The 16,719-nt window shown below is 40.1% G+C and overlaps 1 protein-coding gene across 5 annotated transcripts in view; it reads left to right on the forward strand.

Moving 5' to 3' along the window:
- Nucleotides 1-16,719, forward strand: part of LOC149148178 (guanylyl cyclase 1) — a 396,584-nt gene that overhangs the window by 64,367 nt on the left and 315,498 nt on the right. For 2 of the 5 annotated variants that reach the window (XM_089445747.1, XM_089445744.1), the window contains 3 exons: nt 15,439-15,516; nt 15,607-15,804; nt 15,902-16,026. In XM_089445747.1, the coding sequence (XP_089301873.1) occupies nt 15,610-15,804; nt 15,902-16,026 (320 nt within the window). In that variant the 5' untranslated portion in view covers nt 15,439-15,516; nt 15,607-15,609. Of the gene's footprint in view, nt 1-15,438; nt 15,805-15,901; nt 16,027-16,719 lie in introns of all 5 variants that reach the window. The other 3 variants (XM_089445745.1, XM_089445748.1, XM_089445746.1) reach the window with 3 other exon arrangements.

The raw sequence follows: 16,719 nt of genomic DNA on the forward strand, positions 1-16,719 counted from the left end.
TGCAGCGATATACTATTTGAAGTCCACCATAAAGCCCTTTGTCAAGATTTCAGTGTTTTAATGTATTTTGCAAATACGAAGGAAAACCATGGCACAGGGGCACTTGCGGCTTGCGATAGCGATTACAGGCGGACCCGATAGGAGTCTAGGGCGGATTTAATGATATTTCAGGTCTGATAAATGGTAGATTGGCGGATTTTCCTGTGTTTTAGTGTATTTCTCTGTGTAAACAGAGAACGACTATTCTGGGGATTTCAAAGGCGCCGATGGTCGATTCCGTTACAAAACAGGTGGCCACCATACCCAAAGACGTTTAATAGTGATTGTTTAATGTTGAAAGGGAATTTGAGCGGATAGAGGCCGGGAGCCAGAGAGCCCAAAAGAGGAAACGAGAAGACAACGCCGATTGGCTTAAAAGCAACAGAAGACAGAAGACAGAGACAGTCAGTGCTGAGACAGAGCAAAGACAGAGATAGAGAGTGAGAAGGAGAGTCTGTGTACTCAGAGAGGCTCGAGGGATTCAAGCAAACTCTTGTTGTTTTGTATCTGTTGTGCTGCGACTCAATTTGAGCTCACATTTTGTAAAACTCTGCTCTTGAAGACATAATAGAGAGGTCACCACTGAAGGCTGGACCAGGAGATGTAGCCCAAGAGTTTTGGGTGAACTCCATATTAAACTTGCTGTGTTATGGGTGTTTGTCTATTTTGTTTCTCTAACTGCTCTTTGTCTATATTATTCGCAATCTTATCGATCCGTTGCACTAAGTAATATAGGCAAATCCATGCACATGAGTTTGTAATACCTTAAAAGTAAATGTAAGATCTCATTTTCAGATCAAGTGGTATCAGAGCTTGTGTTGGATTCTTGAATGCTAACTAGGTCAAAGCTCAAACTAGGAGAAGGAGAGCTTGTTGAGGCTAATCCAGAGATTGGAAGAGTCTACTCTCAGAGGAGAATGGCCGAAGAAGTCCCATTGGAATCAGAATCTCAGTTCATGGACAGCTTTATGGCCATGCGAGCCATGGTGGAAGAAATATATCGAGAATTTAAGAAGGGTCGAGGTGAAAGCACCTCAACACCCAAACAAGGCAAAGGAGTAGAGGAACCTTCTCTAGATGCCCATCCAGAGGGCAAAGGGAAAGGGGAAGAGCCTCCTCCATCATCTCCTCCACTAACACCTCCTTCTAGCCCTGAAAAGAAAAAGAAGAAAACATCTTTGATTAAATTAGATGTAAAGTTTGATTTTCCAATCTATGATGGAGAATTGAATGCAGAAAAGCTAGATAACTAGATTAGACAGATTGATGTATATTGCAGGGTGCAGAACATTGATTCAGAAAGGAGAAAGATTCAGTTAGCTAGCCTTCGCCTTGGAGGAACTGCACTAGTGTGGTGGGAAGGCAGGACACAAGCTGATTTGAATAAGCATGGTAAAATTCTTTCTACGTGGAATGAATTTGTTTCTACCATTAAAAAACAATTCTATCCTCTAGCTTATATGCAGCAAGCAATAATGAGTTGGCAAACTCTTTGCCAATTAAAAGGCCAAAGTGTACAAAGCTATACCCAGGAATTTAGAAAAAGAGCTTTAACTTTAGGCATTTCTCTAGACTCACCTGAAACTTTGTTGAAGTATATAGGTGGTCTACATAGCTATTTGAAGCACACCATTCTCATGTTTAATCCCACTAGCCTAGATGATGTATCAGTTCAGGCTACACATCTAGAGGTTAGAGGCAAGAATGTGAACCCAAAGATTGGAGGATCATCAAAGCCCTCTACAAGCAAGAACAAGGAAAAGAAGAAGCTAAAATGGAAGGAGAGGAAGGCAAACGCTGTACAGAAAGACAAACCTTCATGCACTCACCGCAAGAAGGATGGACACGATGATGAACACTGTTGGTCTTTGCATCTGGCGCTGAAACCTAAGAAGTTTGGTGGTAAGAAGAAGAAGACTGCTGCTGCTATTCAGAAAGACTTGGGGTTAGACTCAAGTGATGAAACAACAGCCACAACTACAGGTATAAAAGGTAAAATTTTTGAAGCATCTACAAGTAATTCTGCACAATCTATTGATAATGAAGATAATGAGAGGAAAAGACATGAGCTTTTTCATATTGGAGTTATTTCCAAGCATCAAAAGATTGATACTTTATTTGATAGTGGATCGCAAGTGAACTTGATTTCTAAAGCAAATATAAAGAAGTTGGGATTACTAACCACACCTCACAAGAAACCATATCCATTAGGTTGGGTATGTGATAAAGCAAACCTACAAGTGACTAGACAATGTAAACTTAGGTTTGCTATTGGGTCAACATTTGTAGATGAGGTTGAGTTAGATATAGTTCTCTTGGATATATGTGGTATTGTTTAGGAAGTCCTTACTTGTATGATAGAAAAGCCATATTCTATAGAGCTGAAAATAAGTATCAACTCCCTAAAGATGGAATAGAATATATTGTAAGAGCTCTTTAACTCAAAAATAACTATTCTGTCATAAACTCAGCGCAGATGAGAAGAATTGTAAATTCATGCAAGCAATTTTTACTAATGGTTGTAAAGGAAAAGAACCCTGATAAAAACAATGTATTTGAAGGCTGTGATGCTAAACAGAAGGTTGATTTAGTTAAAGTTGTTTCAGAATATGATATCCTATTTCAAGAACCTAAAGGTTTGCTACCCAAAAGGGGAATAGTACATGATATTCATTTGCAGCAAGATGCTCCATTGCCTAACATCGGAATGTACAAGTTATCCGCTTTAGAGAATGCAGAGATAAAGAAGCAGGTAAAGGAGTTGCTCGATAAAGGGTTCATAAGACCAAGCACATCACCATGTGGATCTCCAATCGTACTGGCGAGAAAGAAAGATGGTTTGTGGAGGATGTGCATTGATTACAGAGCACTGAATAAAATAACGATCAAGAATCGTTATCCTCTTCCTCGCATTGATGATCTATTAGATCAGCTGAAATAAGTAGTTTACTTTTCCAAGTTGGACTTGCGTAGTGGCTATCATCAGGTCAGAGTAGCAGAACAAGATGTATGGAAGACTGCTTTCAAAACAAAGCAAGGGATGTATGAATCGCTGGTTATGCCTTTTGGCTTAATTAATGCTCCTGCCACTTTCATGAGAGTTATGAATAATGTACTCAGACCTTTTATTGATGATTTTGTAATTGTATATTTAGATGACATTCTTGTTTTCATAAAACATGGGAAGAACATTTGAAGCATGTAAAGCAGACTTTAGATGTTTTGAAAAGTGAAAATCTCTATGTGAAGTTATCAAAATGTGAATTTGGCAAAACATCTTTAAATTATTTGGGTCATATTGTAGGGGGTGGTGAATTGAAGATAGATCCCTCTAAGGTTGAAGTCATTGTGAATTGGCCTAAACCCAAATCTGCTACAGAAGTTAGGAGCTTCCTAGGAGCAGCACAATATTGGAGAAAGTTTATTGCTAACTTTTCCTTGATTGCAGCTCCCTTACATGCTTTAACAGGATTGAACAAGGTGTTTTAGTGGGGAGGCAAACAATAGAAAGCCTTCGACACCTTAAAAGAAAAAAATAGTACAACACCAGTACTAGCACTGCCAGATCTTCAACGACCATTGGATATTGAAATAGATGCCAGTGACTATGCCATGGGAGCAGTCTTGATGCAACACAGTAAACCCATATGCTATCATTCTGAGACATTTAATTCTATAGTAGTTAATTATCCCACATATGATAAAGAATTGTATGCATTAGTATAGAGTGTGAAAAAGTGGAAACATTACCTAATGGGCAAAGAAACAATTATACATATAGATCATCAACCACTTCAATATTTGCATTGACAAACTAAATTGTAGCAATCAAGACACTATAGGTGGATGCGTTTTCTATAGCAGTTTCATCTTGTCATCAGATATAAGAAGGGCATACACAATAAGGTTGTAGATATGTTATCCAGACCAATCATAAATGCATCTAGTATACTTAAGCATAACTCAGTAATGCATGAAAGCTACATTGAACAATATGCTCAAGATATAGACTTTAAAGATGTATATGCAACTTTAAGTCAAGGCAAAAGAGTAGAAGAATCGGATTATCATGTAAAGGACCGACTCTTATACCATTATGGGAAACTCTGCATTCCACAAACTGAGAGAGTAAAGATAATCAGAGAAGCACACACTTCTCTGATATCAGGTCACTTTGGGGTAAGTAAAGCAGTTGCACAACTGCAAAGGTTCTGTTATTGGCCAAGAATGCATGAAACAATGTCTAGATATATTAAAGGGTGTACCATGTGTGCTAAAAGCAAGCCCAACAATAGAAAATTAGGCTTGTACACTCCACTACCAATTTCTTCTCGTCCTTAGGAAAGTGTTTCCATGGACTTTGTTGGGGGATTGCCAAAATCTAGAAAAGGTCATGACTATTTATATGTTATTGTGGACAAGTTCAACAAAATGTGTATTTTAATACCTTGTAAAAAGCAGATTACAGCTGAACAAACAACGAAGTTGTTCTTTCAACATATAGGGGTTCATTTTGGGTTACCCACTTCCATTGTATCTGATCGCGATTCCCAATTTGTTGGCAAGTTTTGGTCAAGTCTGTGGGAATTGATGGACACTAGACTGAAGAAGAGCACAACCTTTCATCCACAAACAAATGGCCAAACAGAGGTGGTCAACAACACAGTGATCCACTTGCTCAGGGGCTATTGCAGCGAGCATCCCAAGCTTTGGGATGAACATTTGTGTTATGTGCAACATGCTTACAACCGTGCCAAGCACTCTTCTACACAGAGATCTCCTTTTGAGACTTGTTTTGGTTTTACACCAAAGTCTCCCTTGGATTTTGTCTTTAGTAAAGACATAGCAGTTGATGGACATAGTGACGTGGACAAAGCAACCAGGTTCATTGAACAGATCCAAGAAATTCACCAAGTAGTGCAGGAACAACTGGAAAGAAGCCAGGCCAAGTACAAGGCAAGGCATGACAAGCATCGAATTGAGCATAGCTTCCAAGTTGGTGATCAAGTCTGGCTGTACATCAGCAAAGACAGAATGCAAGGTGAAGGTAAGAAGCTGAAACAAATAAGGTATGGGCCTTTCAAGATACTTGATAAAATTGGTGAAAACGCTTTTCACTTTGATTTGCCAGCTTACATGCACATCTATTTAGTAGTTAATGCAGAAAACTTGAGACTGGCTGAAACTTCATTGATTGAAGATCCCGAAGAGCAAAGTCAGTTGCCTTCTATTGATGATCTATTTCCTGCTTATCTCAATGAGTTGCAGGAAGATACAGTTCTGGACAGGAAGGTGAGAACTATGCGCAGAGGGGATGTTGAGTACCTCAGAATTAGAATCAAAGGTTCAAAACCAAGAAGTGCACGATGAATAGAAATTGGACAAGTGAGGAAGCTGTATACTCATTTGATCGATGCTTAAAAACTAACTTTTGGTGGTCCAAAAGCTTTTTCAATGGGAAGGCGTGATCCAAAATGGATCCAAAACACCCTCTAAGTCTTCAAAATAAAAAACTATCGCATAAGGAAAACCCTTACAAAAGGTGGAAAACACTATCGGGAGAGAAGAACATGAAGAAATGGCCGAAAACAGAGTTATTGGAGGCTTGGACAGCGATGCACAGAAGCTGTCGGATCTGGCCGATCAACGCTCTAGATTCGATTAGCATATCGCAATCGGCGAAGGCAGGCGGAGGCTAGCATGTGAAAGTTGCGACAACTATCAGCACGGGTCAACGAGGATCATCGATCAAGTGCGTAGATCGACGGCCCAGGTTAACTCGCAATATCGCGCTAGAAAAATACAAAGGAGCGCTTACCAAAGGCCCGGGGCGGCGGGGACTATGCGGTGTGGGATTGTGATATCGCAATATTGCATCAGAGCAATGCAAAGGAGCGGGGCCGATAACAAATGCGACTGCGATAGCCAGACCTGATAGGATTATGGATGAAATTTCATATGTTTTGAGTTTCGGAAAAACGGGTTTTTCTATGTATTTCGCATTTTCGTTAAATAAGCGAAAATGCAAAGGAAACGCGCCTGATGCGATGAATTCGGACTCGAAAGGGTTTGTAGATGCAGTTGTATACTATTTGAAGTTTGCCATAAAGCCCTTCGTCAGGATTTCAGTGTTTTAATGTATTTTGCAAATACAAAGGAAAACCACGGCACAGGGGCACTTGCAACTTGCGATAGCGATTATAGGCGGACCTGACAGGATTCTCGGGCGGATTTAATGATATTTCAGGTCCGATAAATGGCATATTGGCGGATTTTTCCGTGTTCTAGTGTATTTCTCTGTGTAAACAAAGAACAACTATTCTGGGGATTTCAAAGGCGTCGATGATCCATTTCGTTACAAAACAGGTGGCCACCATACCCAAAGACGTTTAACAGTGATTGTTTAACGCTCAGAGGGAATTTGAGCGGATAGAGGCTGGGAGCCAAAGAGCCCAGAAGAGGAAACGAACAGACAACGTCGATTGGCTTAAAAGCCACAAAAGACAGAGGACAGAGATAGGCAGTGCTGAGACAGAGCAAAGACAGAGACAGAGAGTGAGAGGGAGAGTCTGTGTACTCATAGAGGCTTGAGGGATTCAAGCAAACTCCTGCTGTTTTGTATCTATTGTGCTGAGACTCAATTTGAGCTCACATTTTGTAAAACTCTGCTCTTGAAGACATAATAGAGAGGTCACCATTGAAGGCTGGACCAGGAGACGTAGCCCAAGAGTTTTGGGTGAACTCCATATTAAACTTGCTGTGTTATGTGTGTTTGTCTATTATGTTTCTCTAATTGCTCATTGTCTATATTATTCGCAATCTTATCGATCCGTTGCATTAAGTCATATAGGCAAATCCATGCACATGAATCTGTAATACCTTAAAAGTAATCTAAGATCTCATTTTCAGATCACGGTCCTAATAGATGTATACCTGGTTATCGGGCGAAGGTTTCCTCATAGTCAATCCCTTCCTTTTGAGTATACCCCTTTGCCACAAACTTGGCTTTTATTTTTCAATACTGCCGTCCGCAGCATATTTGATCTTGTAGATCCATCTTGAACCTACCACAGATCTGCCTTGAGGCCTTGACACCACCTCCCAGACATCATTTACCATTATGGAGTTATACTCATCTACCATCACATCTAGCCAGACCTGATGCTGAGCTGCCTCCTTGAAGCTGGCAGGCTCTCCATCCTGAGCTACTAACGCTTGATACCTGTCTGGCTATTTTTGCTCCCTTTTATTGTTCCTTGGCTCTCCAATGAAGCTCTTCGCATCACTCAATATCTGATGAAGTTCCCTGCTGGTTCTTCCTCTGCCAACAGGTGCTTTTATTTGCTCCTCTTCCTCATCCTGAGAATCTTCCTGGTCTGAGGAAGGATTCTTCACTTCTGTTGGTTGAAGAGGCATGACGAACGGATCCTCTTTCGATTGCTCCTTGGAAGGCATTTCACGAGATCTTCTGAAAGCTTTGTCCTCTATGAGCTTTACATCTCGTTGTACTACTACCTTCCTGCTCCTGGAAGATAGATCCTATATGCCTTAGTGTTCTCGCTATTTATTGCCTGATACCCCTTTTCTGTAGTCTGATCCGACTTCTTCCTCTTTTCTTCGGGATGTGACAATATGCCAAACTCCCAAATATCCTAAAATGACTGACTTCATGTGTCTTCCCAGTGAAGACTTTCTCTGAAGTAATCTTGCCCATTGCCTGATGAGGAGTCCTATTCTGAACGTAGACAGCTGTGTTGCATGCTTCTGCCCATAGGAATTTTGGCATATCCTTGATCATACAGAATGGCCCTAGCTGCTTCTACAATAGTCCTGTTTTTCCTTTCTGCCACCCCATTCTGCTCTGGATTGTAGGGAGCTTTCCTCTCTCTTCTGATGCCCTCCTTAGCGCAAAAATCAATGAAGTCCTTATCGACATATTCTCCACCATTATCTGAGCGCAAGACTTTTATTTTCTTATTTGTTAGATTCTCCACTAGAGCCTTGAACTCCTTGAATCGACAAAAAACCTCATCCTTGGTTTTCAAAAAATAGATCCAAGTTTTCCTCGAGTGGTCATCAATGAAAGTAAGGAAATACTTGGCACCGCTGAGAGCTTTGACGGACATAGGTTCGCAGATACCTGAGTGTATCAATCCTAGTACACTCTTGGCCCTGTGGTTGCTCCTAGGAAATGCTACCTTGGCATACTTTCTTAGAGCGCATCCCCTGCATACATCATCTCGTTCCATACTCAGATCTGGAACTCCTGTTACAGTGCTCCTGAGAATTCTCAGAGCTCCATGGTGCAAGTGACCCATCCTTCTGTGGCATAGTTCGTTTAATTCTTTGTCCCCATGACTGTCTATTAGTGCCATTGGAGATTCTAGTTGTAATCTGTACAACCGATTACTTTTGATCCTGATCTGCACTTTCTTTTTCTAGCTCGGGCGTTTGACATATACCTTTTCCTTGATGAAGTAGGCATCATAGTCCTTGCCTTGTAGTTGTGACACAGAAAGTAAGTTCATCCCCAATCCTGGCACATGCAGCACATTTGTGGCACGGAACCGCTCTCCTGATTCTGTCTGAAAAACTATGGTACCCTTTCCTACTGGAGTACACTTTGCCTTGTTCCCCATGGTGATCTGAAAGTTCATCTTCTCTTCTCGATATTTGAGAAACACTCCCTGATTCCCGTCATATGCCACGAGGCTCCACTAGTCATACTTTTGATGAGGCAACACTAGTCATGCACGCCACTTCTTCTTCCAACCTGGAAGCCAACATAGAGAAATCGAAATCTCTCTCCCTTGTGCAATCTTCTGAAAATCTGCTTGAGTCCCTTGAGGTGGATGCCTCTGCATTATGGTCTCGACCCATAACTGATTTTCCCTTTGTCTCTGATTACTTGCTCTGATACCATGTGAAAATTCTACCACTGCAGCAACTGATTTACTTTTCCTACTTATTTCATCATAAGTTATTCATGAAATTACTTCAACAAAAATTAAAATAAATACTGCTGCAGATATCACATCGTAATACAGAAACAAAAATATGCACACATTGACACAGTTATTTTGGACTAATGTCCCTGGAAAAACCCAATGTGGGAAAACCGGTGCAGCAAGGGAGGATTTTATTATTCAGCAATTTTCTTGTACAATAGGGTGCCAAACTGGCTTGCCCACAAATAAACAAACTTCCAGCACTTTCCTAAAGCCAGCGTAGGCTCTACTGACCTATGCGTCAGCCTGAAACCCTATGCGTCAGCCTGAAACCCTCCGCGTCAGCCTATTGAGGCTCTGTGCAACCTCTCCAGGCTTTTGCATCATTCCTGCAGCCTCTGCGTGGATGACGCAAGCCCTTCTGGCTCTGCGCAGTCTCTGCTGCCTCTGCGTAGTCTCTACTGCCTTTGCGCAGTCTCTGCTGCCTTTGTGTGGCTTCCTCTGGCTCTGTGTCTGCCTCTTCTGTGCTGATCTCTCGTCTCTCTGTTCTGTACTTGCTGCTTCTTGATTGCTCTCTATACCAGTGGTTCAATTTCTTAGTAAACCCCGTTCCAGAAATTGAACTGACTGGTCTCCCTCAGTGTTTTCTCCAAGTGTCCCTCAAGCCTCCTCTTATACTTTTTCTATTGACATCTCAACGGCTGAGATTAAGTCCCTAATCAACGACTAAGATTAGATCTGGCTTGATCCATGTCTTTTGGACCTTTCTAACATAGATTCATATTAATACACATTAATATTTTATTTTCCCTAAGTTTAGACTTAGGGACTCCATTGAAAATATTAATTATTTTAATATCTCATGATCTGCTTAGAATCTGCCCAAACCCTTGCTAGGTATTGGAGATCTCATCTGCCCCAACCTCTCCACCAAATTTCGTGGCTAGAGCACATCCAATGCTACCCCAAATCAACATATAACATGGTGGCACCCTTCTAAGACTATCATGGCCACCCGGGCATCACAACACTTAACAACTTAGTGACCTTTAGGGATGAGCTGGCTACTATAGGGGAAGATCATTCAAATCTTCCATTGGGCTTTAGTTTCTCGTTGATGGCACGGGGAACTTCATCAGCATGGCAGGTTGGTTAGCAAGATCATATTAGGGGAAGCTCATGCGGTAGAGACTTCATCCTCATTGGGTTTGGGTTTATATTCAGGAGCTTACTCTTGGAGTGCACGAGGTGGACTACTCGGTAAGGCAACTTCATGGGGAGTTGGACATAGTCCTACATTATCATGATGCTCTACTTATTGATAGTATGCAGAGGGCTTCTAGTACCTATACCTGGCTGGATAGTGAGTGGAGCAAGGGGTGCTTCACTTTGATCAAGATGGCTTGGGATCCTGGAATCGAGGGATGGCTTCTTGACAGGACAGTGGAGAGATCGGGGATGACTCAGGGGCACATTTGGGACCCTAGTATTGGTTGTAGTGATCGTTTAGGCCAACAGATAGTGGGGTGCTTATTCAGACATTGCTTGACGATAAGCAATTTTTGGCGGGGAGGACTATAATATGCCAAATTTTGATTTTTCATGTGAGGAGGGTCAGCGGGGATCCTTGGGGTGGTGCTAAGCATATCACAATTTTGCAATTCGGGCATTCAAGGCAATTTTGGAGAAAAGGGAGACATTTCCGACATTGGGATTAGGAGGAAAAATGAAAATTACGACCCTAGTGGAGAGTGGGGACCACAAGGAGAAAAAATTCGACCTAAGAGGCAATTTCGCACTAGTGAGAAGAGAGAGAGAAAGGAAGGAGCACAGATTAGTGAAGGTGGGGACCACCAAGGTAGAGAGGGCCAACAATTATAAATAGAGCTTGGAGGCCTCCATTTGGTATCGTGGATCATTTTAACTTTAATCACTAGTTCTCTTGAGCTGCTAAACCGAGATAACCCGTTCTGTTTAGCACAAGGATTTCTTGAGTGGGAATTCCACCCTCATTTCAGAGAACTTCGAGTGTCTCCCTAATGAGGCAATTTAGGGAGCTCAATTCAGAGTTTACATTTGGGTATATTTACAATCATTTCCTTCAGTTTGAGTGAGTTTCCCTTGGGCCAGCCAATTAGTAGAGAATTCTTCCACAAGAGTGCTGGAGTTTCTTGTCAAATTGCAGGTTTGTTGGTGAGGCGTTTGGGAGAGTTTAGTTGCTCCAATTCTTGGCTTGCGCAGGGGCTCACTGGGCATTGTTGCGCAGTCACTTGGGCAAGGAGAATTTGTGGTGTGGCTACGAAGGAATAAGGGAAATTTTGGGAGGAAGTAACCTGGTGGGAAGGAGATTTTCTAGGAGAGATTTGGAGCATTTTGTAGCAGATTTCATCTACAACTAGTTTGCCAGCTAGTTAGAGGTCCACACACAAACTGGGGTCAATAGGGCACATTGGGTCCAATCCAAACCCTTTCTGGGTTTTGTTAGGTTTTATGAGGAGAGGCCCTAGTTAAATTCTTAGAATTTTCTGGGCACGTTTGAGGGAAAAAACACAGGATTTTCTCCAACCAGCAACACTAGTTTTCCTATAGCAGGGCACAGTTATTTGGGCGAACCGTTTTACCACTTGGGCCTGTGAGATTTTTCTGGGTTATTTTGGATTCCTTGTGAGGAGGCTCTGTTGAAAAATTTAACTAGTGTTGGTCTTCATAATTGTGTTTGAGTCATGATATATGTATTTATCAAAAGAAAGAAAAAACATTTTATTGTAAAAGAAATTGACTTATTAAATCATGGGTTTCATGCTTGGGTCAATGGTTTTTAGACCAGAGCCTTCATTTGAGGCTTCTAGGGTTTATGTCAAGTGTCCTTGTCCATGTCATAATGTAAAAGACCCTTCTTGGGCTCTATCAATCAAGAAATAAATTTATTTTTATGTAAAATAGGTCATTTAGGCCTCCTCCACCATGTCAGCCTCAACCTATACAAGTCAGCCTAATTAGGGAGGCAAAAATCCACTATTAAAGGGCAACAACTCGACTCATTTGGAGCACATCAACCACAAGTTCGATGTGCAGTAGCTAGAGACAGAAAAAAGGTGCGAAGTTCAAGGAAAAGGAAGAAAACCCTAGCGAAGAAGGAAGGATTTGTCAAACAAAAGGAAGTCAAATTTTCTCTCTCTACTCTCACATGAGCGAAATTCTGAAGTTGCTGAGGAGGCTGAAATTTTGGATTTGCAGTAGGGTAGAAATCCTAGTTGCTGGGGGCTGAAATGTTGGGTTGTTGACGGGCTGTAGCTGCTGGACAAGAAGAGACTACTGAAGTTTGTTGAATCATATTGGAAGGCTGACTTGGTGGAGGAGGAAGGTCTTTTGGTCAAGTCTAAGGTCTTGGTCTATCTCAATTTGATTAGTGGAAGAGTTTGACTGGGTTTTCCCCTAGAGAGGGGTTTTAGCCCTGGCTGAGTGCCTACATATGGTGTCGTTGATCTTCATGTTTTGATTTGATGATTGCTTGATGAAACAAAGATAAAAGAAGAACATAAAGAGAAGATAATAAGACTACAAGAATATCACAAGTAATTATCAATATAGAGAATCTTTCCTCCTTTCTGATTTTCTAACAGGCTCCAATTAATTTCCTAGAATTTCCGAGTAGTTTAGAAGCCCGAATACTAGTTCCACTTCAACTGTAGTAGTAGTTCACTGGGTTGCGCGAGCTATCAGTTAGGGCCATTTCTAGAATTTGAGACTACATCCTTCCACCTAGGTTTGCCTTAACTCAATCCACCAAAAACGGGGTTTTCCTTTGACATCGATGACAACTTTCTTTGAACAATTGCCACATGCATGATAGGGGAAAATCAAATCACAAAAATTCGTTATCGACATTTGAATCACAAGAGCAAACATCTCAATCAATTTGCGTATTTTATCACTTAGAACATAAACAACAGACCTATGTTCCAAAAAAAACTGATGTCTGCACAATCTAGTTTTATGATAACAATATATCCTTGCTATCAAATAATTGCGAGGTTCCACAAAAGATTGATTTAGGATTGTCAAATCCCTTCTCAGTGCGACAATTTTGTTTATCACTCAGAGGATCCTATCTTGTATCATCGAAGGTGACAACTCGAAGAACTCCGAAAGATACGAATAGATTACAAGACAAAGAAACAAATGACATGCATTGTCAGTAATAAGCTTTGATGACAAAGCTTTTTTGAAGAGGAAGACAACGCTATGAATAATAACAATAATAATAACCATAATAATGATTATTATAGAAGAGGCATGTCTCTAAGGAGTAAGGACATTACCATTCACGAAGGGGCACCTGCCTAGGTATATAAGCGGGCCCTCATTTGTAGTAATCATGTCATGTCATCTCATATCTCTTGTACATTTAAACATTCTTATATATAAATATATTATTTGTCCTATGATGGACATTTTTATATTCCAGATATTATGAATATTCTGCTGTGTAAACGAACCTTGTTCGTTACAGTCTCATATACATCTTTATTTGATTGTGCAGTAGTTACATTCTACTGGACTTGTCAGGCCTTTAACATTAGCACAACCTTTATTTCTAACGCAACTTTTATTTGAGTGATATTATTCCAATACCGCCCCTCACCTTTTAAGAAATGTAGTTTGAACAAGAACTAGTTGCACAGGTTTCAGTGTGAACTTGCCGGATTTGGTTCGAGAATTTCATTGTTTACCACCCTAGAAAAGTGGTCACTAGTTCCATCTTGTAATATTACTTGGAAAAAGGTGGAAGTCTAATGATTTGAAGTTGGCTTAGTCTTATGGATCTAAACGAAATGTTCTAGAACATCAGTGACTTATATTAGGATTTAAACTTAGTTGTACATCTCAAGATTGAAATAGGTGGCAGCTAGGGTTGAGGAGATTAGTTGTTTCTCTCAAAACATAAAGAGGCCAAGAGAGGAGAGGTCAATCTCATATGAGGAGGACCAAGAGAGCTGGGAAGAGTACATCAGGAAGAAAAGGAGGAGATCTACTAAAGAGACTCGCAAGGTACCAGTAGGCTATACAAGACTGTGCACCTTCAGAGCAGGCTGTACACCGTTAGAATAGCCATAGACTGTCTTCTGCGGATTGCTGGAGTATGTTTCAGTCTTGAGAGGAGAGGAAGAGTGACATGTTTATTCAGAACAGGCAGGAAAAGAGCAGGCCATACTGCTGTAGCTTTTCCCTTTCTTACACAAGCAATACAGTTCTGTTTGATGTGATTTATCATTTTATTGACTGCACAGCTGATGGTTCAAGTAGGCTGCAGAGGTCACCTTGTAAACTCTAATTGCAGGAATAGGAAGCTTAGTTAAGGAGAAATCCCTGTGTATGTATATGTTCATTTTATTTCTTCCACTGTTCATTTTTAGCTTTTGTGTGATTGATGCAATGTTCAGGAATTTAATTTTCTGCTGCTGAATTATCTTTTGAGTTAATTAATGAGAGAACATTAGGACAGCAGTCACCTAGACTTAGGAAAGTTTACACCTTCTCCCTTCTCACTAAAATAACATATGTCTTCTAAAACTTAACTTTTACTCAAAATAAATCAAATAACGTCTATGGACTACAAACATGACTACAATATCTATTTTTCCAAAATATATTAAGATTGGATATGGGTATGCCTCTATCCATTGAGACATCTGAGTAATCAGCGGCAATGCTTGTCCATCTCTTGGAAGGCAACTTGGATATATGTTGTTCTTTCAATCTAAAAAACACAGACTATTCGTTTCTTATATTCTCCTACAGATCTGGAACCATCATTCTTCTGTAAGGTTGCCATCACCTGCATTTTGAAGGTAGAATTCACTTTGACAACCACACATATTGAGCAAGCCATCGATAGTAATCCATCAAGATGCCATCACCCTCTCATGTTGAAGGTAGAGGGCGATAAAAGCAAATATGATTTCAATTATTTGATAATGTTGATAGTCTTTTGAACTTTGTGGAAAGACTTTCTTCTTTCTTTCCAATATAAAAATTGATTACACTTTTAAGTGTTAACTATTGCAACATCTGAACTTATAATATGAATTTGTGGCAAGATAATCCTATCATAATCTTCTTTAACAACTTTTCATCATAATTTTGATGCATTTGCTATGTTTGAAGATGCATGCTTAGTTTAGGATAAGCATAATTAATTCCATAGTTATCTTTATCATCACTTCTCAAAATTGATGTTCGATCTTAGTGTCTCCAAGATGGTGTTATTTTTATAGAATCTTTTGGTTCTTTCTAATTGGTTGAATGCACATCTTGTTTTCTATAAAGTTGTAAAATGTTTAATAGGATTCCTTTCATTTGTTTCCTTTTGTTTATTATAATGAAATTCTGTTGTCTCTTGTTAAAGTATACTTAATGAAAGTAATGTTGTGGTGGAATCTTGTAATAGGATGAATCCACTGTGCCAATACTTGAGATTTTGTGATGTCAAGAATAAGGAAGGGCTGACACAGTGATTGATACTCAGGCAAGGGTTAATGAGGCTTCTCATTCTTCTTTTGTGATAGTCGAGAAGGAATATTTGGAGTGGCCCCTGATTTCTGCTCCTTGGCTACAGAAAATGGATGCAACAGTGGCGGGGCGACCATCGCTTGGTAGGTCGTCCCTCCTCTCACCAGAGAGGAACAATGGACACTCTCGCATGGAAAACAGTGGATGGGTAGCTGCTTCTTTACTTGAATCATATACTTGGGATTCTTCTTATTCTCCTCTAATAGATTCCAGCATTGATGTTCCTCGCTCTAGGTTTGTGGAGGTGAATTCTATGCCTTACTGCTATTTGATTTTTGTCAATATGTTGAGATTGATGATGGTTCTGAAAAGGCCTCTGAAAATGGTTGGACTTAGAGCAGGTTCCTCATGTTCGGCAACTGTGGACTTGGGATTGTGGCCTTGCATGTGTTTTGATGGTCCTGAAAGCTCTAGGCATTGAAGACTGTGATATGGAATCCTTGGCCAAACTTTGCAGCACGACAAGGTATTCAAAGCTTTCTTTACACTGAAAATGTGACCTTTTTGTTGTGTTGAAACATCGGGTTGACATGAAATTCTCATCTTTGATAATCTACATGGTGAACTTTTTGCTTGGGGATCATTGGTTCTTTAAAGTTCTAACTTCTTTGATTTGTGATAATTTTATGGTGGAGCACATATCAATTTTGCTGGAGCTTTTGCAAGTAATTACTTTTGTATTCTGTCTTTTAGAGTCAGACTTTAGTACTTTGTACTTATGATCTAAACTAACATGTTATGCCAAGATTCCTTAGATTTCTTAAGACAGATTGAGATGGCATGTATTTATGTTTGATAGAATGGAGGTTCTTGAATGCAACATACAAAGTCTCAAAATGTTTGTATTGGATCAATTATACTGGTTAACTCCCCCGCATTATTAAAAGCTTATGAATGAGAGCCACATGGATCAGATTCACCAACGAATTGGCAAGCCAAAGAATAACTCCTTGCTTGGAAAAAGCTCAGCAACTCAAAAGATATATAACATAATGAATATTTGACCAAAAATAATCATAGTCAATTCTATTCTATGACAAGTCCATTACGTATAGATCGAAATATACTTTTTTAACAGGAAAAATAAATGTAAAATTTAAAGCAAACACACATGATATCGTATTGAGTTGGAGCCTTGAGGTAAATAGTTTAAAAATTG

The sequence above is a fragment of the Pinus tabuliformis genome, chromosome 9, assembly GCF_031772625.1.
Source record: "Pinus tabuliformis cultivar Carrire ecotype Pingquan chromosome 9, CPIR1, whole genome shotgun sequence".
Taxonomy (NCBI): Eukaryota; Viridiplantae; Streptophyta; class Pinopsida; order Pinales; family Pinaceae; genus Pinus; species Pinus tabuliformis.